Source organism: Talpa occidentalis, unplaced genomic scaffold (assembly GCF_014898055.3).
Source record: "Talpa occidentalis isolate TD23 unplaced genomic scaffold, MPIMG_talOcc4v2.1 talOcc4.9, whole genome shotgun sequence".
Taxonomy (NCBI): domain Eukaryota; kingdom Metazoa; phylum Chordata; class Mammalia; order Eulipotyphla; family Talpidae; genus Talpa; species Talpa occidentalis.
In genome coordinates, this window is record NW_023605305.1 from 26,586,260 (window position 1) to 26,608,777 (window position 22,518).

A 22,518-nucleotide genomic window follows, 5' to 3' on the forward strand; every position below is an offset into this window, starting at 1 on the left:
CAGAGCGGGGAGCAGAACAGGCAGAAGGACCGAAGTACACTGCTGAGGGGAGCAGCGGGCGGCAGGAGAGGTCTGTGTGCCATGTGGGACCCTCCTCCGGTGGGCGGGGAGCAGCTGGGGATCGAACTGGCGCCACAGAGGCCGCAGGGAGCTTCGCAACCCAGCGCTCAACCGCTGCGCCACGGGGGAGGCCCTGGTTACTAGTAACATTTTAAATGGAGGTCACTAAAATGTAGCATTAGAAATGAAAATTGGCACATATAGTTTACTAAAAACTATTTCAGAGTTCCACAAGGAAACCTGGCTACACCAAAACCCTGGACCACCTGGCAAAACTTCTGTAGGTGCCCATGTGTAACAGCTGAATTCCCAGTATTTGAAGGAAAGTGACTTTGTTAGCAGTGAATTATCAGCCCTGTATGGAGTCAGTCATGCTGTTATTCTCGCTTTTTTTCATATACATAAATTATCTCTACCATGATTAACAGTTCGAGTTTGAGTCAAACCTTACAATATGTAGAACTGAATATTTGTATTAACATTATTTTTGGCCTATACAATTTTCCAGTGACTGAGACTTTAAAATATGCATCATGATTCAAGTATTCCTATTATAACAGGAGATGTACATACAACCCACTCAAACTTTGCTTGTACAATTATATTTCATTTGAGACATGCTGTTTGTAAATATATGGTATTTAAATTACTTACAAAATAATATCAGCACATGTAAAAATATACTTTTACACTTACTTGTAGGATATTGTTCTATAGACAAATCCTCCGGTGCAAACTCTGCAGGATTTGTATTGGATTTATCTACAGATCATTACTACTGAGTTTTGTTTCCCAATTGAAAGTGGGGAGGGCGGATGGGCCTGGCGGTCTTTGCAAGCGCCTCCGTGTCTGGAGTCTCCAAACTTCACTCAGAGCAAACACCTGTGCCAGTATCTGTGTCATTTTCCAGAGAACAGATGCTGCCCAAGTGCTCTCTGTATACATCTGCAGGATGACATCAGGCTCACCAGGTTTTCCCAGAATCAAGGAGAAAGTCACACAAAAGTGCACTCTGCCCACAACTATGCCAAACAGACTGTTCCAGCGTTTCCCAGCAGCCTCCTTATGCCGGATTCAAAGACCTGGGCACCAACATGAACAGAAGTCTAAGGCATCAGTCACACACCCCCACCCCATTCCCACCCGAGACTTGTCTGAAGAAAGTTCTTCCCAGTATCACTCTAAGAATGGGGTGCCTGTGAGCCTCAAGGGTGGGGGTTATTCCCTGATGCCTTTTCATGCCACATCAGGAGTGAAAGCTTCTCCTGGGTCTTTCAGAGATTTTCAGAAGAACCTGGGCCTGAACCAGCTCAACCAGGCTGCAGGGGCCTAGGATAGTGAGCTGGAGCCTGATGGGTCCAGGGGTAAGTCCACCCAGGAAGAGGTGCTTGGAAGACAGAGGGCTTGGACTCCCAAACCCAAGCCGCCTACGCTGGCACCAGGTTTCATCCCACCCCAGCCACTCCACTCTCAGCTGGAGGAGCTGTAGACTTAACCAGCTGATCCCACAGAGCTGATGGTTCCAAGCCTTCTCCCTCTGCTCCCAGCAAGGACAGAGTGCACTGCCCTCCCGCAAGCATGAGCCTGTGGGTCACTCTCTGTTCTGGGAACTGCCAGGGGCTAGATGGCGCCAGGGCAGTGGGACATGAGGGGCACAGCAAAGGCAAGATCCATGGTTCTTTGGAAGCTTTGTCAAGAGGCTAGGGCAGCTTCCAGGTTGTCATTGCCCTCAAGAGCACACAATGAAATATTACTCAGCAATCAAAAAAGATTAAACTCATGCAATTTGCAACAACATGGATGGAGCTAGAAGGGATCATGCTCAGTGAAATAAGCCAGAAAGAAAAAGAAAAATACCGGATGGTCTCACTCATAGCAGGAATGTGGAAAACCTAAATAAGGGACCAGAAAAAGACTAATTATAATAAAGTAAAAATCAAAATAAACAAGCAACTAAACCAGAAACACAATGGGCAGGGGGGAAGAAGGGAGTAGAATCAAAACAAGCGGGGGTGGGAATTGTATGGGGACTATAACCAAGATGAAAATGCATACATTGTGCAAAAATGAAAAATGATGTAAAAAACATATAAAATTGAAAAAAAAAAAACAAAAACCGGGTGATCACACTGCTGGAGCGACGCCTGCTGCGCAGTCCCAGGGGACCGGCAGGGGTCTGCTGCAAAACCAATGACGTCAGGCAGTTAGCTGTATAAGCTGAGGACTGTAGATGCAAGAACCTCGCTCCCACATGCTCCCCTGGATCTGCTTAATGCAAGCCCTTGAGGGGCCACAGTCAGAAGACCAAGTCCCAGGCTTGCCACGAGCTCAGCGATTTCAGAATACCCTCAGATTTGCATACCTCAGCTTCCCATTCGCAAATGAGGGTTATATAAGACCAGTACTAAGGTCCTTTTTTTTTGCCACTGATGTGAGCTTTTTTGCTTTTTGGGGTATGTACATTCCCAGACCCACAGATAGCTTTACATTACATATGCGAACTGCTCTCCAGTACACACACGTAACTGTGTCCTGGGGCAAAAAGTCCAAAAACTGTGTGACCGTATTGTATATCTGTGCTGGGGGGAGGGGAGACCCCAGAACAATATCCTCCCCCCATCCCTCCTCAATAGGCGGAAGCCACTGGCTTCCTCCCTTTCCTGCCTCCTGCCTCCTGTGAGCCGCTGGACTAATGGACAGAGGCAAGAAAAGGGCATGGAAAGTCAGCTCAACCGACTCTGGGCCAGTCCTTACTACAGCCCTCCCCCTACCTCAAGCAGACCAGGGCCTTCCAGGCCACACCCAGCCCCAACCTTGTAGGGGCCAGGATGGAGGGCCTAGAGGCCCAGAAGAAGGTTAAGCCCTCTCCACCCCTCTCCCCTCCCACCCCTCCCACCCAGGCCACCTCACTTCCTTTTCCTCCTTAGCTCCAATACACACTGACTAGCACAGGCTGAGTAGCCAGACCCAGAGTAGCTGACCGTGGGCCCAGCTTATCCTGGCTGGCCTGGTCAGCCTCCAGAGTATGGTCTGGCTGAGGCCCTCTTTGCTGCTCCCCATTCTCTTCCTGGCTTCTCATGTTGGTAAGTTTCCCCTGATCACCCTCCACCATGTCCCAGACCGTCAGGCCCTGATTCTCCCCCAGGAAACCGTATGGTCACCGCCATCACTTTCATCCACACCCTGACCAGATAAAAGGGGGATCTGGGCCAGGAAAACCCAGGCAGGCTCTAGAAATCACTGTGGCCTGGGATGTGGGGCATGAGATGGGATAGAGGGTAGCAACTGTTGACTATATTGGATCTTAGGATCAATGGGGAGCACCAGGGCCTAAGGGCTTCGTGAAGTTTTCAGAGTGTGCTTATATGGTTAGTGTGTTTGGAGTCACTCAATTATTCATTTGGCAAACATTTATCAACAATATCAGGAGCTGCGCAAAGTGGTAGGCCATTAGCTAAAAGGCAGGCAGCCTCCAGATCGTACAATGAGATTAAATGATGCTCACCTCCCATGGCTGTTATGGGGTTTAAATGAGGTAATTTACACAAAGTGCTTGGCACAGAGCCTGGCGCTTGGTAAGTAGCCTTCTGAATAAGCTGCAGCTGATTCTATCAGTGCTCTGGCCAAAGAACATTAGACACCCAGGCTACCGTTGAGTGGTTCAGGGTCTAATGGGGGAAACAGGTCATGGGGTGAGGGCTAAAATGATAGATACAAGGAGCTCCGGAGGAGCTTTGAAGAGAAATCATTTTACTTCATGTCAGGGCAGCGATGGAATGGTGTCAGGAAAGAGAGGTGGTCTTTATTCCAAGCAGACAAACAATAGAGGCAAGTCTCAGAGGCCTGCATGTGCACGGGAGAGAAGGCTCCAGGAGGGAACATGGCAGGAGGGACAGAGTGTGAGCAGCAAGGGGCTTAAGAACACGTACTTCATCTTGAGGGCAATGGGGAGCTGTGGGAGGTTGTAGGCCCGAGAGTCACGGGTCTTAGATAGTTCCTATGGAGTACCAGATGAGGAAGGAGGGGTATGGCCATTGGGATGGTCCTGGTGAGTAAAGGTGAGGGCAAAACAAGGGTGGACTTGGGGGAGATGGAGATGAATCCAAGAGCCTTGAGAAAAAAGCATTTGCAGAATTTTGGGACTGATTGGGTACAGCCAGCATAATATTTAGCTTTAAAGTGTGGACTTTAGCTGCCTAGCTCTGCTGGTTACTAACTGCGTGACCACGGGCAAGTTACCTCCCAGAGACTTCCTTCCCTGGCTATAAAATTAGGTAATAACACTACCTCCTGGGATAGTTGGGATGATAAAATGAGACGACATAAATAAACTGCCTGGCATATAATTGACCACCAATAAACTTTAATTATTATGACAGTGGGAATATGAGAGGATTCCAAAGTATATGTCTTGGGTGGCTGGTGCTGAGTCAGTGAGCGCTGGAGAGGGCAGGTTCAGGGAAAGCTGATGGAAACACAGGCCTGGGGTGAGACTCAGCAGTGAGAGTTAAAGATAAGGGAATGGGCGAGCTTACTCAAGGAAGCCTGTAGAATAATTATTACCACCCTCTTCTATAAACGGAAAGGCATCGCCTTCATGGAGGGGTGAGGAGCTGATGGGAAACAGGAGCTTGCCACACGGAAGATGCTAGCTTTCTTTCCTCGTGGTCCACAAACAGTCATCAATAGCCTAAATGGCCTTTAAACTAATTACTGGGAAGTTAACAGAGGGGTCAGAGAAGGAGGGACTGGGAAGTCTGGAAAGATGCTCCATTATCTTCCTCCCAAATGGTCCTCCCTCTGAACAGTCCTCTTTCTGAATTGCTGCACAAGGCCCCCCACTCTCAGCTTCACATCGTGTGCTCCAGCCACACCAAACTTGGAAAGCCCCCACTCTGCACCCTAACATTTTTCATTCTGTGCTTTGACTCAGGCTGCTCCCTCTGCCTAGAACGCTCTGTTCTACCATTTACCTTTCCTGCCCTCACCTTCCTCATCCCACTGTAACTGTCAGCTCCAAGACCCTCAGGCTTTATCTCCCAAGAGGCATCGCCTCACCTCCTGACCCCCCAACACTGAGTTAGGTGCTCCTTCTCCATGCCCTGCATCTGAGAGATATGTTTATGTCTGTACCCCCAGTTTGGCAGGGCTCTAACCAAGGCACAGCTGGACTGTAGGGGGGGTGCGGGCCTGCTCTGGGCCTGTCCTCCCTGTCCCAGCCCTTTCTCTGGGCCAGGCCCAAAGCTGTCTTTCTACCCCACAACCACCCGCTGCAGAAGGCAGCCCCTTGAATCCTGCTTAGCGAAGCTCTCTAGGTTCTGGATTGACATTTTTGTTCCCTGCTCTCCTCCTCCTCCCAGCCTTCACCCTCCTCAAGGGGGCTGAGAAAGCAGCTCCTCTTGCAAAGCTGCATTAGACCTGTCAGGAAAGGGGAGTGATCAGCAGTAAAAAGTGAGGAAACGGAGACAGGGAGCATAGATCATTCTTTCCAAAAGCGGGGCTGCAAAGGAAAGCCATCTGGCAGAGAAGGGAGGGGGTGAAAGGACTAGAGAAAGGGCTTTGTTTCTGTTTTCGTTATTTTAGGATGTGGAGACTTGAGGGAAAGGGGCTGAGCCCAGAGAAGGGGAAGTGACAGGAAGAGGAGGGAAATGCCTGAAACTGGGTGCCTAGATGGGGGGGGTGGGGACCCGGCTAGGATCCCAGGTCTGGTGTCCTGGTCCCAGGCGCTGCTGTGGATCTGACGCTGTGGGCCGACCTGCGTCTCACCGAGGCCCAGCGTTTCTTCCTGACCTGCGTGTCCGGGGAGCCCGGGGCAGGCCCGGGCTCCGACACCTGGGGCCAGCCGCTGCTGCTGGAAAAGGACAACCGCATCGTGCGCACGCCCTGGCAGCCCCTGCACCTGGCGCGCAACGGCTCGCACCAGCTCACGCTGAGTGGCTTCTCACAGCCCTCCGACCTTGTTGGCGTCTTCTCCTGCCTGGGGGGCTCAGGCGCACAGCGCACACGGGTGATCTATGTATACAACAACCCTGCAGGTGAGTCTCCTGGAAGGGGAAGGAGCTGGGAGCAGGGGCTGCTATGGACTCTGACCTCACCCTCCACTTCACAGCTCAACTGCTCCCAGACAAGGTCACCTACACAGTGAACAAAGGTGACACAGCTGTGCTTTCTGCACGTGTGCGAAAGGAGAAGCAAACAGATGTGATCTGGAAAAGCAATGGTGAGAGGGGCATCTTGCTGGTTGGGCAGGTGAACCCATGGATCTGATACCCATGCACCTCCAGGGCCCTCAAGTATCTAGCTTTGGCTCCTGACCACACGTGTACACTTCTATACACCTATTAACCTACTGGCCAAACTCCAGGGCCTATCGTCTGGCCTGGATACCTGCATCCACCTCATCTCTAGCTCTGAGCTGCCCTCCTACCTCACTCAACAGTTGGGCAGCCTCTGTGGCCTGCTACCTCCTTCCCTGTCATCTGCAAAGCTGCTACCTCCTTCCCTGTCATCTGCAAAGCTGCACTAGGTTAAACCCTCCCCTTTGGCTGTCTGCTGGGACTTAACTGTCACATAGCAGGGCAAATCTGTTCCCTACACAGACAGGGGGAGGTAGAGCCCCTGCCAAAGGATCTGCCCAGACTTGTGCAGAGGCCTGGGCAGACCTGTGGTTCTCAGCCCTGCCTGCCTCCACCCTGGCCCTGTCAGGCCTCTGGCCACCTCATAGGAGGAAGCCATTTTCCTGTGTGACCCCAAAGATTCCCACCTTAGTCCTCAGCATCTGCATCCCTGGGCTTCTACAGGAGGAGAGACCTCCCCACCCTTAGCCCAAGGGGTTTGCCTCCTAAGCCCCAGACTTGCTGAAAGAAAAATATGTAGATAATTAGTTAGACTTGGGCTCCTTGACATCAGTTCCATCCTGAACAAAGAGGTGAGACAATGTGGGGAAAGAAAAGGGATACTCTTCTATTATCAGGGTTCTCTGGTCTGGAGGGTGAGGCACCTGGGAAAAATTCCAGATCCTCAGAGGAGCAATGGGAATGATTCAGGCAGAGAAAGGGGGAAGGACATTCTAGAAGAATGGATAAGGGCAAAAGCAGGAAACTCTGAAATGCCCGGGTCTTTCTAGAAGACAAAGAAGCAATTCAGGAATGCAGGAATATGGGGAGCTGGGCAGGGTATGGGAAGGTGTGGGACAGGAGGGGTAAGCGGTGGCCAAATTGCTGAAAATAGCCTGTTGAAGAGCTGGATGCTCTGAGAGCAGTGGAGCTTCTTTGAAGAGTTTAAGTGGGAACTCAGAAATCTAGCGGAGAAAAACCCACACCAGCTGCTGAGTGGAGGACAGATGGAACAGGGACACTGCTTAGGAGGCTCTGGGAGGCCAGGTCTAGGCAGTGGTTGGAGAGCACTGACACTTTCAGAGCTGGGGAGGAGACAGGCTGAGCAGGACTTAATGATAAGCCGCATGGTTGTTGGAGCCTGGAGAAGCTTCCCGGCTCTCTGGTTTGGGTACAGATACCTGCTGTGCCTCTCTCCAGGTGTGACACTGTGCTTGACACACACTGACGTGACCTGGGCAGAGGTGGGTAGAGAGTGGTGACACTCGCTCTCACGTGCTGCTGAGGGCCCTGACCTGTTGATGTCCCCAGGATCCTACTTCTACTCCCTGGACTGGCATGAGGCCCAGAATGGGCGGTTCCTTCTGAAGCTCCCAAATGTGCAGCCACCGTCAAGTGGCATCTACAGTGCCACCTACCTGGAAGCCAGCCCACTGGGCAGCGCCTTCTTTCGGCTCATCGTGAGGGGTCAGGGCCAGAGGGTAGTGGTCACGGGTGGCATGGGAGGCCAGAAGCCCTGTGGGCACTTCCTATGGGCTACCTGGATCCTCTGGGTCCCCAAGGCTGCCTCAGTCCTCTGCAGCAGAGTTCAGGTAGGTGAGGGTCCACTACTGAAAGCACAATCCTCCAGGCTGTGGGGCTGGGCGCTGGGGACCAGACTGTACCAAGGAGTGCCCGGGCTGCCTGCATGGAGGTGTCTGCCACGACCAGGATGGCGAATGTGTGTGTCCTCCTGGATTCACTGGTACCCGCTGTGAGCAGGGTAAGGAGGAGGGGGAACTGGTACCCAGGCCGGAAAGAATACCAACCATGGAGACAGAGCTTGGAGGGTGCGGGTGCCTATAGGTCCATGATCCTGGAGCCCAACAGTGTCCCACATTCCCATATGCTCTTTGTAGCTTGCAGAGAAGGACGTTTTGGGCAGAGCTGCCAGGAGCAGTGCCCAGGCACCTCAGGCTGCCGGGGCCTCACCTTCTGCCTCCCTGATCCTTATGGCTGTTCTTGTGGATCTGGCTGGAGGGGAAGCCAGTGCCAGGAAGGTATGGACTGACCCAACCCCCATGGTCTCTGACCCTTCACACTGGCCCTAACCATACCAAATGCCCCTGCTCACCTGGGCAGTGCCCCTCTCTGCCCTTATACAGGCCTAGGCTGTGCTCTCATTACCCCCTGACTGTGCTCCTCTGACCACACCTCCTCTCTTCCCAGCCTGTGCCCCTGGCCATTTTGGGGCTGATTGCCACCTCCAGTGCCAGTGTCAGAATGGTGGCACCTGTGACCGCTTCAGTGGCTGTGTCTGTCCCTCTGGGTGGCATGGAGTGCACTGTGAGAAGTCAGGTATGAGCACAGTGGTTTCTGACATCCCGCAACTCAAGTCAACACCGCAGGTCTCGTAGCAGTTCTCACTGGCCAGCCACACAGTACATACAGCAATAGGTAGCTCCCCTGAGTGTGCAGGAGCCCAGAGGGGCCCCCCACCCCGACCCCGCACCAGCCTAAGAAGGTCAGGAAAGGCTCCTGAGAAAAGGGGAGATCTGAGATGAGATATGAAGTACAAGAGAGAGGTGTCTGGGCGAGGAGCTTGGGCAAAGGCCCAGAGGCTGAGGACTCAGGTTTGGTTACCAGGACAGTGTGGAAAGAGGTGCTGGGGGAATGGTCATGAGGGTTAAATCTTGGGGACTTTGAATGACCAAGTGGCAGGCCTTGTATGACAGGGGCAGGAGGGAATTGTGGGAGAGGCACAAGAGAGTCGAATCTATACTTGTGGCAAGCCCTTCTCTCACTTCTAGGTAAAGAGTAGAAGCAGGAGGCGCAGGAGGATCTGTAGCCTGGGTCAGAAATGAATGAGGGCTGAGCCAACTCACCCACGAGCAGGCTAGTGCAGGACCCTGTTGCCATATGAGAGGATATTATAGCAGGGTGAGGGGTACAGGAGGTCGACTCTGCAGCTGATCAGAGCTGGGGCAAAGGCCTAGAAGAAGCACCTGGCTGGCTTCCAAGTTTGCATGGCTGACCAGGCAAGTGAAGGGGCACTTTGGTGGTCATGTGTCTGCACCTGTGGGGGCTCCAGGATATGTGTCTTTCCTCTCCTCAGACCGGATCCCCCAGATCCTTGATGTGGCCTCAGACCTGGAGTTCAACTTAGGGACGAAGCCCCGGATCAACTGTGCAGCCGCAGGGAACCCCTTCCCCGTCCGGGGCAGCATGGAGCTCCGCAAGCCAGATGGCACAGTGCTGCTGGTCAGCCCCTGATCCAGAGCCCCTCACTCCCCAGCTTCCCAGTAGGCTCCCCAGCCCCTTGACCCCTTAGTACTTTCTGCAGGTTCCACCCACTGGCCTAATGATGGCCCCGATGGGGTCAGGCTAATGGTTGAAGGGCTGCCACCCAGCCTCTGCCCACCCCGCTGTCAGTCCAGACTCTTGTGCATCTGCTCCGTGTGCACATTCTCTGTGTCTCTCCCCTTCCCCTGCCTCTCAGTCCACCAAGTCCATTGTGGAGCCAGACAGGACCACAGCCGAGTTCGAGGTGTCCCACTTGGATCTTGCAGATAGTGGGCTCTGGGAGTGCCGTGTGTCAACGTCCGGTGGCCAAGACAGCCGGCGCTTCAGGGTCAGCATCAAAGGTCAGTGACATCCAGGGACCATGGAGGCTGGACAGCAGGCAGAGTGAGCACATCCCTGTGGTGTTCAGACTGGGTGTCCTACCAGAAAGGGCACCAAAGGGCACAGCCCCAGCGCCAGGTAAAGATGAGGGCTTGTAATAGCCAGAGGCCTGGGCAGTGTGGAGGCCAGAGCCCAGCTCAGTCCCATCCACAAAGGACATCCAGTGGCCTGGAGACCAGGGGTACTCTGCAGCCCCACTCAGCCTCCTGCCTGGCTGGGCCTCTCTCTACCACCCCACAAACAGACGTGTGCCTTTACCTGCCACTGGACTCTGCTTCCCTGCTCTGAGTCACGTGGCAGGGCACTTGGTGCTAGGACAGGGGGGTGGCTAGGACTTGGAGGGTGGCCTGCTCCATGGGGCCCAAATTAGATCCAAACAGGGCCTTCACCCCTACCAGATCAGCACCTCCTAAGACAGGCGCATTTCTGCCTGATGCCACTGTTCCTCCTGCCCCCTTGGCTTAGAGCCTGAGTCCTTCTTGACCTTCCCCCTGCACTTTCTTTCCTTTCTTCCCGGAAAAGCTAGTGGTAAATGTTTAGAAGAGGCAAGGGAACCAGTGGAAAGCATTAATGTAATAATCTAGCGGGAAAAGCTATAGCCGCAACACTGACCATGGAGTGAGGAAGCTGGGCAGGAATACAAAGGCTACTTGGGGCAGAAATGATTGACTTTAGGTGACCCAGTCAGGCCTAGTTCAAAGGCTGCATCTCTGCCTGGCTGTGTGTCCTTCTGCAAGTTGTTCAGTGTCCCAGGTTCTTCACTCATAACAGGGCAGTGAGCCCTGCCTGAAGATAGCTGTGAGAATTAGAGATCATGCATTTGAAGCATACAGACAAATGCTTTTCATTCATTTCCTTTTTTTTTTTTTAATTAAGAGAGATATGACTGTTGGGGGAAGGGACAGAGAGCAGGTGACACAGGTTCTCCCTGTCTTGGGTTTCAGCTCCTGCATCTACCCCACACTGCATGGGTATTATGCCCTCCCCGACACCTAGCTGGCATTGTCATTCCCCCACTTAACATCTCTTGGGATGCCACATACTCTCATTGCCACTCCTCATGCCCTGAGTTGCCCAAGGGCAGAGCTCTGCCCCTTGGACCCTGGCCTCTCCTGTCATCTGTTAAACTTGGTCTCTCCCTAGCCCAGAGGGTCCCCAGAGTCAAACCAAGACTCAGCGGCGTCTTTGATGCCCAGAGCACTGAGTCCTCTCATTTTCCCGAGGACTGGGCAGGCTGCCTGGGCCATGCCTCACCCCGAGCGTCCTTGCAGTGCCCCCGGAGCCCCTGACCGCGCCTCGGCTCCTGGCTAAGCAGAGTCGCCAGCTTGTGGTCTCTCCACTGTCCTCCTTCTCTGGGGATGGGCCTATCACCTCTGTCCGCCTGCACTACCGGCCCCAGGACAGCACCATAGCCTGGTCTGCCATTGTGGGTGAGTGGGGAGAGAGCTGGGGGCAGGACTGGGTGGGGTAGGACAGGGGAGCTGGGTAATGATCAGGGAGGGAGAGGATATAAGGAGAAGAGAGAAGCTGAAGAAGACAGAGGTTTCTGGAAGACGAACTAATCATGTGTGCTGTGTGCCCCTCCCGCAGTGGACCCCAGTGAGAACGTAACATTAATGAACCTGAGGCCGAAGACAGGGTACAGTGTCCGCGTGCAGCTGAGCAGGCCAGGGGAAGGTGGCGAGGGGCCCCCAGGGCCTCCCACCCTCATGACCACAGACTGTCCTGGTGAGAAGCCAAAATCATCCCTTCCCGTCCCCTCAGGGTTACTGTCCTATGCACGCAGGGCTTGTCACATCTTGTCCAGCCCAGGGGCCCCTGCCTTTCCCACCGGAGGTCCCACCCCATCCACTGGGGCTCTGGCTCACCCAGTCCTAAGGACTGTTGGAAGTTCTGACCCCCGATCTCTGGCCCCAGAGCCCTTGCTGCAGCCGTGGCTGGAGGGCTGGCACATGGAGGGCCCTGACCGCTTGCGAGTGAGCTGGTCCTTACCCTCGGTGCCCGGGCCGCTGGTGGGCGATGGTTTCCTGCTGCGCCTGTGGGACGGGACACGGGGACAGGAGCGGCGGGAGAACGTCTCGTCCCCCCAGGCCCGCACCACCCTCCTGACTGGACTCACGCCTGGCACCAGCTACCAGCTGGATGTGCGGCTCTACCACTGCGCCCTCCTGGGCCCGGCCTCGCCCCCCGCACGCGTGCTCCTGCCGCCCAGCGGTATGCTCGTGAAGGCGGCGGCGGGCTGGGATGCGGGGAGGACGTGGGGCCAGGGAATTCATGAGGTCCAAAGGGCATGGAGGTTACAGGATGGGTCGACGTGGAGAGGACATGGGACGTGAGGAAGACGTGGCCATAAGGAGGTCCTAGCATATCCGCAGACATGGGGAGACAGGGAATAGGGGGACGCGGGATAGCAGGAGGATGTGGGTGGCCAGGAGCATGGGATGAAGGAGAGCCCGGGGGTGATGGTTCACGTGGCAAACTAGGGACACAGAGCACCAGGAGAACATGGGACTCAGGGGAACGCAGGACAGTGGACACGTGGGGAAGACTAGGATGCCAGGAGGAGCTGGGGCCTCAAGAAGACCTGGGATGTAAGGAGAACAAGGGAAAGCAGAAGGGTGCCGTGGGATGAGAAGAACTCGGCCCAGGAGGAGAAGAAGGGGGTTGGTGGTATGGCTGCCATTCTGGGGTCCACAGCGCAAGGGAGACAGAGATCTGTCAGACCCACTACATATCCTGGCCCTATCTGAATCCTGCCTTCCCACCCCCGTCTCCCCAGGCCCTCCAGCCCCCCGACACCTCCATGCACAGGCCCTCTCAGACTCCGAGATCCAGCTGACATGGCAGCGGCCAGAGGCTCCGGCTGGGCCTATAGCCAAGTACATCGTGGAGGTGCAGGTGGCTGGGGGTTCAGGAGATCCTCTGTGGATAGATGTGGACAGGCCAGAGGAGACCAGCACCATCGTCCGTCACCTTAATGCCAGCACACACTACCTGTTCCGGGTGCGGGCCAGTGTCCAGGGGCCCGGGGACTGGAGCAACGTGGTAGAAGAGTCTACCCTGGGCAATGGTGAGAGGGCAGGCTCCATGGGGACCCCTGGGTCTTGGGGACCAGTCTCCCTCCACATGATCCCCTGCCTCCAGCCCCTCCCAACAAGTGTCACAAGGCCTGGTACTGGGAACGCTCAACCCTCCCCTTTTTAGGATCCACTCTCAGGAGCTGGGACAGTCCTGTCATTCCAGTGACCCTCTGGTCCTAGACCTGACATCCCTGGCTTTCCTAGAGCTAGGATCTCTGATTTCTACCTGTGGGTGACCCCTTGGTGGCTTCTGTGTGCCCCCACCCAGGTGACATTTCATTGTGTCCAGGGCTACAGAGCGAGGGCCCAGTCCAGGAGATCCGGGCAGCTGAAGAAGACCTAGATCACCAGCTGATACTGGCTGTGGTGGGCTCCGTGTCTGCCACCTGCCTCACCATTCTGGCCGCCCTCTTGACCCTGGTGTGCATTCGCAGAAGCTGCCTGCATCGCAGACGCACCTTCACCTACCAGTCAGGCTCGGTCAGTCACCTTGACCCATCCAGGGCACATGTGTGCAAACCCTGTGGAAATGTTTCCACCTATATACACACATATGCTTATATACCTCGTATGTGTGTGTGTGTGTGTGTAAGCATGCATGCAGGCAAGGATTTATGTCACAGTATAAGACTAGAACACATTCAAGGGCGCAAAGCATAACTTTATTTCTCTAGAACTGAACTCAGCTCATGAGCCCACTTATATTAGTGGTGAAATGTTTATATTCCCAGTTCAGAATAACTCAGTGTGTCCATACTTCACCATGGTCAATTCTGAGGTCTCCCCTTTCTCCCTGGGAGTGATCTAAGTCTCGGTAGCCCTGGCTTCCTGCTGGCTTCTGTCCTGGCAGGCTCTATCTGTCACTTCAGGGCTAAGGCTCAGGCCTTCTGTGGCTTCCTGCTAATAGGCCACTCAGGATGCAGGCACCTTACCCCACCACCATCCTTACACGTAGCAGGACCTCCTTTGGGTGACTTAAGGACTCTGAGGTGCTTCTCTAACCCTTGACATGGCCCCCAGATCCATTGCCTTGACCCCTCCCGCAGCTGTGGTGACTACGCTGGAGTCAGAGTAGACCTGCAGCTCCCCCTCACTCCTGGGGGGCAGGAGCACAAGACTCCAGTCCTCTCGGCTTCCCTGTGACCTGTCTGAGTCCTCATGTCCTTCTGCACCTGGGTGCCCTTCCAGCTGACTTGGGGGTACAGGTGCGATGCTGACTCCTTTCCAGGTTCCCAACATCAACTCATGTATCACCTCCTCCCATCTCTCCATCTCTCGCTCCACCTGGTGGTCCTGTCTCCTCTGGAATCACCCCCACTGTTGTCGCTTAGGGTTGAACTCTACCCTTGGTCCTCCAGCACTGAGCATTTGATATTTACAGCCAAGCTTTGGCATTTCAAGAAAAAAAAAATGCTCTTCTCTCTCAAGGGCTGACCCTTGTGATAGAAAGCCTAGTGTCCCAGGCTATTGTCTCTGCCTTGCCTTTCAAATCTCCCTTCAGACACTCAATTGGCTTCTTTGTTCCAGACTGCATTGGTTCATTGGCTCTCCCTGTGAGGTCAGCCCGCACAGAAAGCTACTGCTATGGTGGGGGCAGGGTAACAGCTCCCAGTGTTGCACGAAGGAGGTGGGAAAGTAGCTTTTAGCACATCTATTATCCTAATACAATAGAGGCACTTCTGCCACATGTGCCTGCAGGCAGGTATGCGTGCACCTGTGTGTGTGTTCCATGTACAAGCACATGTGTGCATCCCCACCGGTATATGCATGTGCCCCAATGCAGTGTCCCTGTGCTTGAGTTCCTCTGTGGGCACATGAGCAAGTGTGCCCTGCATGGCTGCACTGCAGTCCTGCTACCCGGACAGGTGTGTGCATTCTGGTGTGTACCTTAAGCTGTAGATCCACATGAGCCATGTCCTCATCCGTGTCCATCAAACTGGACTTAGCTCAGTTAGGGGTCTGTACTGCCAAGTGTCTCAGCTCTGCTTCCACTTCTCATACTGGTCCTGCTCAGTTGCTTCCTTTTCCCATCATCAGTCCTGCCCAGGTGGGTCCCACACATCTGGTGGAAGTAGATGTTAGTCTCTGTTATGATCTTTCCATCCTCAGGACCCAGGGTGAGTTTAGGGCTATGGATGGACTGCCCAAGGGTAGGAAGCTATCATCGCTGCTTTGGCTCCTGTGGAGAAGACCCTTCCACTAGTTCACAGCAGTTCAGGGCTTACCACATAGTAGGTGCTCCATGCATGTACCCTCCCCAAAGCTAGACTCCTCTCCAGAGCATCCTTGGTAACAAAAAGTCTGGTTGTGCAATCAGCACAATAATGGGAAGCTCACTGCTTCCCATCACAGGCCATTCTAATTCCTTTCTGTTTCTAATGTTAGAAACATTAGTCCTGCGTTCACTCACGTCATGACTTCTAGCAGCTTGATTCACCTGATCCCCAGTCTGTGCCTCCATCCACCCAACACCCAACCATGGCTCTGTCTCCTATGATTCTGTCTCAGTATATGTCCTCTGTCTGTATGTCTGTCCCTAGCTGACCACCAGGGTGCCCTCTGTCTGGGTCTCTGTCCTTTAGTCTAACCATTCTGCGTACACCTGTCAGTGCCCCTTGCCAGCTCATGTCTCTTGTGTCTGCCCCTGCCCACCTTGTGAAGGGTGAAGAGACCATCCTGCAGTTCAGCTCAGGGACCTTGACGCTGACCCGGCGGCCAAAACCACAGCCCGAGCCCCTGAGTTACCCCGTGCTGGAGTGGGAGGACATCACCTTCGAGGACCTCATTGGGGAGGGCAACTTTGGCCAGGTCATCCGGGCCATGATCAAGAAGGATGGACTCAAGATGAACGCAGCCATCAAGATGCTGAAAGGTCCCCTGGGAGTGACCCCTGACCCCAGTCCTAACTTGCTCCTTTCTCCCACAAATCCCAGGCCCCACTTGGCTCCCTCTAGCAGCTGACCCAAGCCCTCAACTCCCATGCCCTTTCTCCAGAGTCACTTCTGACAATGGTAATACTAGATTCTTTATTTATTTATTTTTTTTAATGCCAATTCTTTACACAGAATATGCCTCTGAAAATGACCATCGTGACTTTGCCGGAGAACTAGAAGTTCTGTGCAAATTGGGGCATCACCCCAACATCATCAACCTCTTGGGGGCCTGTGAGAACCGAGGTGAACCCCCAATTCATCACTTAGCCCTTCTTCTGAACCCCCATCTTCAGCATCAGCTCCCCCACATCACTAGCTGGCTGGGAGCTGCATGTTACCCAACATCAGTTCTCCTTCATGCGTCAGGCCCCTTGTCTATCACCACTGAGCACCTGCTGCCACCCCAGGTGACCTGTACGTAAACCACCACTTACCTCCTCACCTCCCAGGTTACTTGTATATAGCTATTGAATATGCACCCTACGGGAACCTGCTGGATTTTCTCCGGAAGAGCCGGGTCCTGGAAACAGATCCAGCTTTTGCCCGAGAACATGGAACAGCCTCCACCCTCAGCTCCAGGCAGCTGCTGCGTTTTGCTAGTGATGCTGCCAACGGCATGCAGTACCTGAGTGAGAAGCAGGTGTGTGGGTGTGTGGGCGCTGAGAGGGCAGTGCCAGAGGGAAGAAGGGGGCCACTGGGTCAACTTCAGGAGATCAAACCAGCAGGCTCTCATTGGCTGTGGGATGGAAAAGCAGAGATAGGGGCATGGGCCCAGGCTGCTGGCCTCAGTGAATGAGTGTGATCGCAGGACAAGACGCAGGTCTAGAGGGGTGCTGCCCACGAAGCATCCAAGAGACATCTTGGTGGTGGAGATGAGTTAGTAATTGCAGGTGCCAGCCTACAACTCAGGTGAGAAGCCTGAGCCAGACAGTACGATCTGGGGGCTGTCACCCCCACAGATGGTGAGTAATGGAGAGGGAGTAGGTGGGGCCCACCAGGAGTGGGGGGCAGAAAGGAGCAGAGTGGAGGCCTGCTTGAATGAAAGGAGAGAGGGGACAGTAACAAGGGTAGAGAATATGATCTGAGGAAAGGCATTTTAAAATTAGGACAGTTCTGAGTGTCTTTGAAAGCAGGGAGGGAGGGGTTGATGGAGGCAGGGCTCTGAGGAAGATGAAGGGCTGAGCGCTGAGGACCAAGAACTCCAGGGAAAGCCACTTTGGGTGAGAGAAGGGCTTTCCCCAGCCTCCTCCATGGAGGCAGAGGGGAGAGTGGGAGAGAGCAGGTGGTGAGCATGCAAAGAGGGGGCAGTGCGACGTGGTGGCTGGGGAAAGCCCACCACCATCCCGGGAAGAGGGTCAGACTGAGCTTGGCCAGGCCAGTCCTGGGAGGGAGGGATGACAGCCTGCACTGACTTTTCTCAGGCAGAACTCATGGATCCAGGATGAGGCTCGGGAGGGGGGGTGGGTGGCAGCACAGGGGGCAGGGAATGTGGAAGGAGGGTATGATGCTGCTAAAGGCATGGAGGGCACCCACAAAGGCTGGTGTGGAGTCCTGGGCTCACTCATCCCCAGGTTTCCCTGACCTCTGACCATGCCTGCAGTTCATCCACAGGGACCTGGCTGCTCGGAATGTGCTGGTTGGAGAGAACCTGGCCTCCAAGATTGCAGACTTTGGCCTTTCTCGAGGGGAGGAGGTTTATGTGAAGAAGACAATGGTAAGTCTCAGTCCTCCTGCTCAGGGCCTGTGCCTGACCCCAGAAGGCTTCTTCCTGACCCGCTCAATCCCTCTCTCTCCTAGGGGAGGCTCCCTGTACGCTGGATGGCCATTGAGTCTCTGAACTACAGTGTCTACACCACCAAGAGTGACGTGTGAGTGGGGGAGGGGCAGAGAGGGCTTGTTCACACAGGACACAGGCAGGCTTAACCTGGACATGCCTCCCAGGAGTGTCCAGGTGTGACACAGTTGTGTCTTGGGTCTACCTTGGTGATGCCCAGTATCTCAGTGGGAAGGGCTAGTTGGAAGGAAGTTTAGTCCTGGAAGGTATTTCAGGAGTAAGAGTGGGGTAGGAATAGTTGTGTAAGAGACTGAGGGATGCATTGGAAGGGTTAGGAATGCTGGCAGCTAATGCCAGGGTGGCTAAGAGACCACTCTAAGAATGCTCTCACCTTCTTCTCTGAAGGGTAGCGTCATCCCCACCTCACGACTTAACCAGAACTGAACCTCCAAGACCTCTCTGTGCTTCCTCCCTCACCAGACAGCCATCTTGGCATACCCTTCCCCACCCAGGAAGCTTACCTGGCCAGTCCTCCGGCCCTGACTCTGCCCCTCACCCCAAGCCCCTTGACCGGCCTGCCTGGCTCACTGTCCACCACACAGAACATCCCTCTGATCACCACTCGCCAACGTCCCTCTTCTGCCCCAGGACTCCAGATCCCCTCCCTCTAGAGATCCCCTCCACCTTGGTGTCACCTGACTCTCTGGCACAGAGGTCCTTACAGTACAAGGGGCGGTTAAGAGAGTAAGTCAGTCTGCCAAGTTTCGAGTCCGGGCTATGCCGCTTACTAGCTGTGTGACCTTTGGCAAGCTAGCCAGCTTCTCAGTGTCCCCATCTATAAAATGAGGAGACTGATAGTCCCTCTATCAAAGTCTTGGTATGAAGGTTAAAAGAATTACTATATACACTAAATGATCTGTGTCTGGCCCAGAGTATGCATGATAGGAATGTGAGCTATGACTACACTGAGCCTGGGGGGACTGTGAATGTCTCTCCATGGCGCAGAGACAACCGTTGATCGAGGCCCATGTGTGCAGGGGCCAGGAGGAGGCTTCACACCTGGGGTGGGGAGATGCTGAGCTGCTGGCCCAGGGCTGGCAGCTAATTACATGCACCCTCCCCCTTTCAGTTGGTCCTTTGGGGTCCTCCTCTGGGAGATCGTTAGTCTTGGTAAGTACCCAACCTCCAGTTCCCAAGTGGCCCCCTTAACACCCCTCCTCCCCGGGTCCTGGGCTGGGAGAGCTTTGTCTCGTCCTGCAGGAGGCACACCCTACTGCGGCATGACCTGCGCTGAGCTCTATGAGAAGCTGCCTCAGGGCTACCGCATGGAGCAGCCTCGAAACTGTGATGATGAAGTGTGAGTCACCGCATCCCTCAACCCTTGGCCCCCTCTCTGAGGAGTGACCTTAACCTTGAGCCCTGTGACCCCATCACCTCTGTTGGTCCTGACCCTTCACCTCAGCAGTGCCCCGTCTGCAGGTACGAGCTGATGCGGCAGTGCTGGCGGGACCGTCCATACGAGCGACCCCCCTTTGCTCAGATCGCACTGCAGCTGGGCCGAATGCTGGAAGCCAGGAAGGTGAGGAGACTGAGGGTGATGGGCAGCCTCTTGGGGTGCCTGCCCTATCATAGCAAACTGAGAGCAACAGCTTCCATGCTGCTGTCCCCACTGGCTCCAGGATGGAGACCCCTTTCCAGCTCTTAATGGGTTAGACACTAGGCCCTTTTAGACTCTAGAGGGCCCCGGCAGCAAACCCCACCCCCCAGGCCCCAGAATGCTTGTCTGTCCTCTGCCAGGGCCCTCAGTCCTTCCTTAGCTGGGTCACGTATCGTCGCTGGCACAGGGACAGAGTGGAATGTATGAATGGCCAGCCCACAAATGGATGGGGGAATGGATGATACAGAAACTGAGTGAATGGATGAACAGAACTAGTGGGTAGATGGTACAATAGTCATATAATAATCATAGAAATAAACATATAATCAAGCAACCATGTGAATGAATGATCAAATATAAATGAAGAAATATACCAAAATGAATAAATGTGAAGTTCTTCATATGAATTAATGACTTAAATAACTATAGGAATTAGTAAACCTTCTTAAGCATAAAGGAATGATCAACCAGATAAATGAGCAAATCATCAAAACTAGCCTTGTGAAGAGATGACAAGCAAACAAATGGCTGCCTGCATGAGCAAGCAAGTCATCTGATGAGGGCATGAAAAATCTCCTGTCTGACTTTGTGACAGGGGCCTCCCACCACATGCCCCAGCTGTGGTCTGATGCCCTCACTGCACTGGAGGGGTAAGGGCTGTCCTCCACCACGGTGCTATCATTAGTGTCCAGTACAAATCAGTGTCTTTCAAACGCCCCAACGATGTGAAAGTCAAGAACCTCCAGGCCAGAAGTGCCTCCAAACCTGACCCGCACTAAAGCTTACTCTGCTCCCCAGGCCTATGTGAACATGTCGCTGTTCGAGAATTTCACTTACGCGGGCATTGACGCTACAGCTGAGGAGGCCTGAGCTGCCATCCCGCCAGAAGCTGGCTCTGCTGGCCAGAGCAAACCCCATATGCCAACCTGTGACTTCTGATCCTTGGAGCTGCTGACCTGAGCTGCCTCAGGAAAGTTTTTTTAACTTAAGAAGAAAAGCGGAAACCCAGGATGGGGTGTGCATAGGGGAGTTGGGTCCTCATCCTTTGCAGCTGCATCCTGCATTTGCTTGTCCCACTACCCTTCACACCCTTCCTTCTAGTTGAGCAGCTCCACATACATGTTCCTCTTCTGCTACTCCCCACACCCAACCCCTACTTCAGCTCCTCACCCAAACCAACACTCACATACTAACAAGCCCTGTTCAGCTACTCTTACCCCAGCCTTGTAATCAGAACAAATAAATGTTCTGAGAAGCTCTATTCAATGTCTACCTTCTACTGCTGGTCAATCCCTGGGAAAAGTTGAACTAAAAAGGAAGAAACTGACCTCTCCAGAAAAGATATGCTGTCCCCTGTTACACTGTCTTCAGTTAGGGTTGGCTTTCCATGATGGGGGATGTTCTAGAAGACCCATTTTACATTCATACTACCCCCAACTGTACCCCCACCCCTGCATCTCCATGGCAATGAAAACCTCTGATTTTCCCCTGGTCTCCTCCTTGCTCTCCAACCTTCATCGCCAACAAGTCTCCCTGAATCTCTAAGTAACTTCCTGTGTAGGATCCTTTGCTCTGTCCAAACAGTCCATTGAGCATCAATCTCTGCACCAAATTCTGGTGGGTCTGGAAGCCCCACTTCTCCTTATGTCTCCAGACAGCCTTCCTGGGCTTGGCAGCCACCTTATTGCCCCATCTGTGGGCCTCAAAGAAGGGAACTAGAAGTCACCTCCAACTTTAGCCCATCATGTGGGACTCTTGCTTTCCTCAGTGCCTCAGAGTGTTCTGGGAGATAGCCCTTCAGACTAGTCACCATGTTACACTTTGGATTTGTCACTGCTGGCCTCAGATGCCACTCCCACTGGTCCTTAGGAAATAAGACCTGTCTTGCTTCATATAATTTTTTGGTGAATCAGACAAACTCAAAGAAGGCATTGGGCATTGTAGTTAAGAGCAGATTCTGGAATCACACACAGACCTATGTCCTTGTCCCTCCCATCTCAATATCTGTGTGACCCTGGTCAAGTCACTTATCCTCTCTGAGCTTCTTTTTCTCCTCTGAAAATGGGGTTATTGAGGAAATTGAGGTAAGAACTACCTCAATGGTGTCAGCACTAAATAAGATGACACAGCACATTTTTCGCAACACTGGGCTAGTCATAGTGAAGATGAGGTTTATGTCCATACATTTAAAAAGGTGAAATGATACTATATACAAATGCAGGAGGTTGCGGGCAAGGATCATCAGAATCTGTGGTCCAAAAAAGAATTGAATGGTGGGTGGTGGAGCGGGGGTGCTGAATTTAAGAACAAGAAATTAACTAAGGCCGTGTAGGATAGGAAAGATGGGATTTGTTAGAATGAAATTTCATTTCAGATCCACTGCAAGGTTAGTGCCAGGTTCAGGATGCGGGGGTTGAAAAGATTCCCCTGGTGGTGACTAATACATAAACAAAGACGCCCCCGTGGAATGACAGATACATAAACATATAACAAAAATAGAGTGGTGTCAGCTCCAGAGAAGGAGGGGACCATAGGAAGGAGATGGAGTCAGGAAAGATTTTCTGGAGAAAGTGACATTTTAATCTGGGCTATGAAGAAGCAGGAGCTCTCCAGAGGAAAAGACCCCTCCTGAGGAAACAGCACCGGTGACATGTTGTCTTGAGGAGCTGCAAAGAGTTCCAGGTGGCTAGAACAAGGGGAGAACATAGTTCTGTGAGGGTGGAGGAGCCAGTGTGGTTCCTGGGGGCCAGCCCTTGCTGGGCCCTTCAGGCAGAATTAGGAGGTGGGTCTTTATCCCCAGGACAGAGAGGAACCTCAGGAGAGCTGCATGCTGGGGAGTGCCATGATCAGATTTGCATTTTCTAAAGATCATCTGAAGACTGTGGAGGATGATTGTAGAGGAGCATGAGTGGAGATGAGGTTTGTATCCATATGTTGTTAGGAAAAAAAAAAGACAGAGTTTCAAGTTCCTAGAAAAACAAGAACTACCAAAATTAACCCAAGGGGAAAAAGCCAG

General features: G+C 53.5%; 1 protein-coding gene across 3 annotated transcripts; it reads left to right on the forward strand.

Annotated features, from left to right (window-relative positions):
- The first annotated feature begins 2,988 nt into the window (after positions 1 to 2,988).
- TIE1 (tyrosine kinase with immunoglobulin like and EGF like domains 1) lies at positions 2,989 to 21,536 on the forward strand. Of its 3 annotated transcripts, XM_037498939.2 has the most exons (23): positions 2,989 to 3,143; positions 5,784 to 6,095; positions 6,170 to 6,280; positions 7,707 to 7,862; positions 8,026 to 8,157; positions 8,294 to 8,434; positions 8,604 to 8,732; positions 9,490 to 9,635; positions 9,874 to 10,018; positions 11,330 to 11,488; positions 11,649 to 11,786; positions 11,976 to 12,272; positions 12,838 to 13,128; positions 13,428 to 13,618; positions 15,800 to 16,010; positions 16,204 to 16,314; positions 16,521 to 16,711; positions 17,672 to 17,785; positions 17,869 to 17,939; positions 18,975 to 19,015; positions 19,106 to 19,202; positions 19,325 to 19,424; positions 20,301 to 21,536. In XM_037498939.2, exons 1-23 carry the CDS (start codon positions 3,086 to 3,088, stop codon positions 20,370 to 20,372), a joined length of 3,414 nt encoding a protein of 1,137 aa, XP_037354836.1. In that variant the 5' UTR covers positions 2,989 to 3,085; the 3' UTR covers positions 20,373 to 21,536. The 3 variants fall into 3 exon arrangements, with proteins under 3 accessions (XP_037354836.1, XP_037354837.1, XP_037354838.1); XM_037498940.2 differs by lacking the exon at positions 7,707 to 7,862; XM_037498941.2 differs by lacking the exon at positions 11,976 to 12,272 and having other exon boundaries at positions 20,301 to 21,534.
- Positions 21,537 to 22,518: the final 982 nt, after the last annotated feature.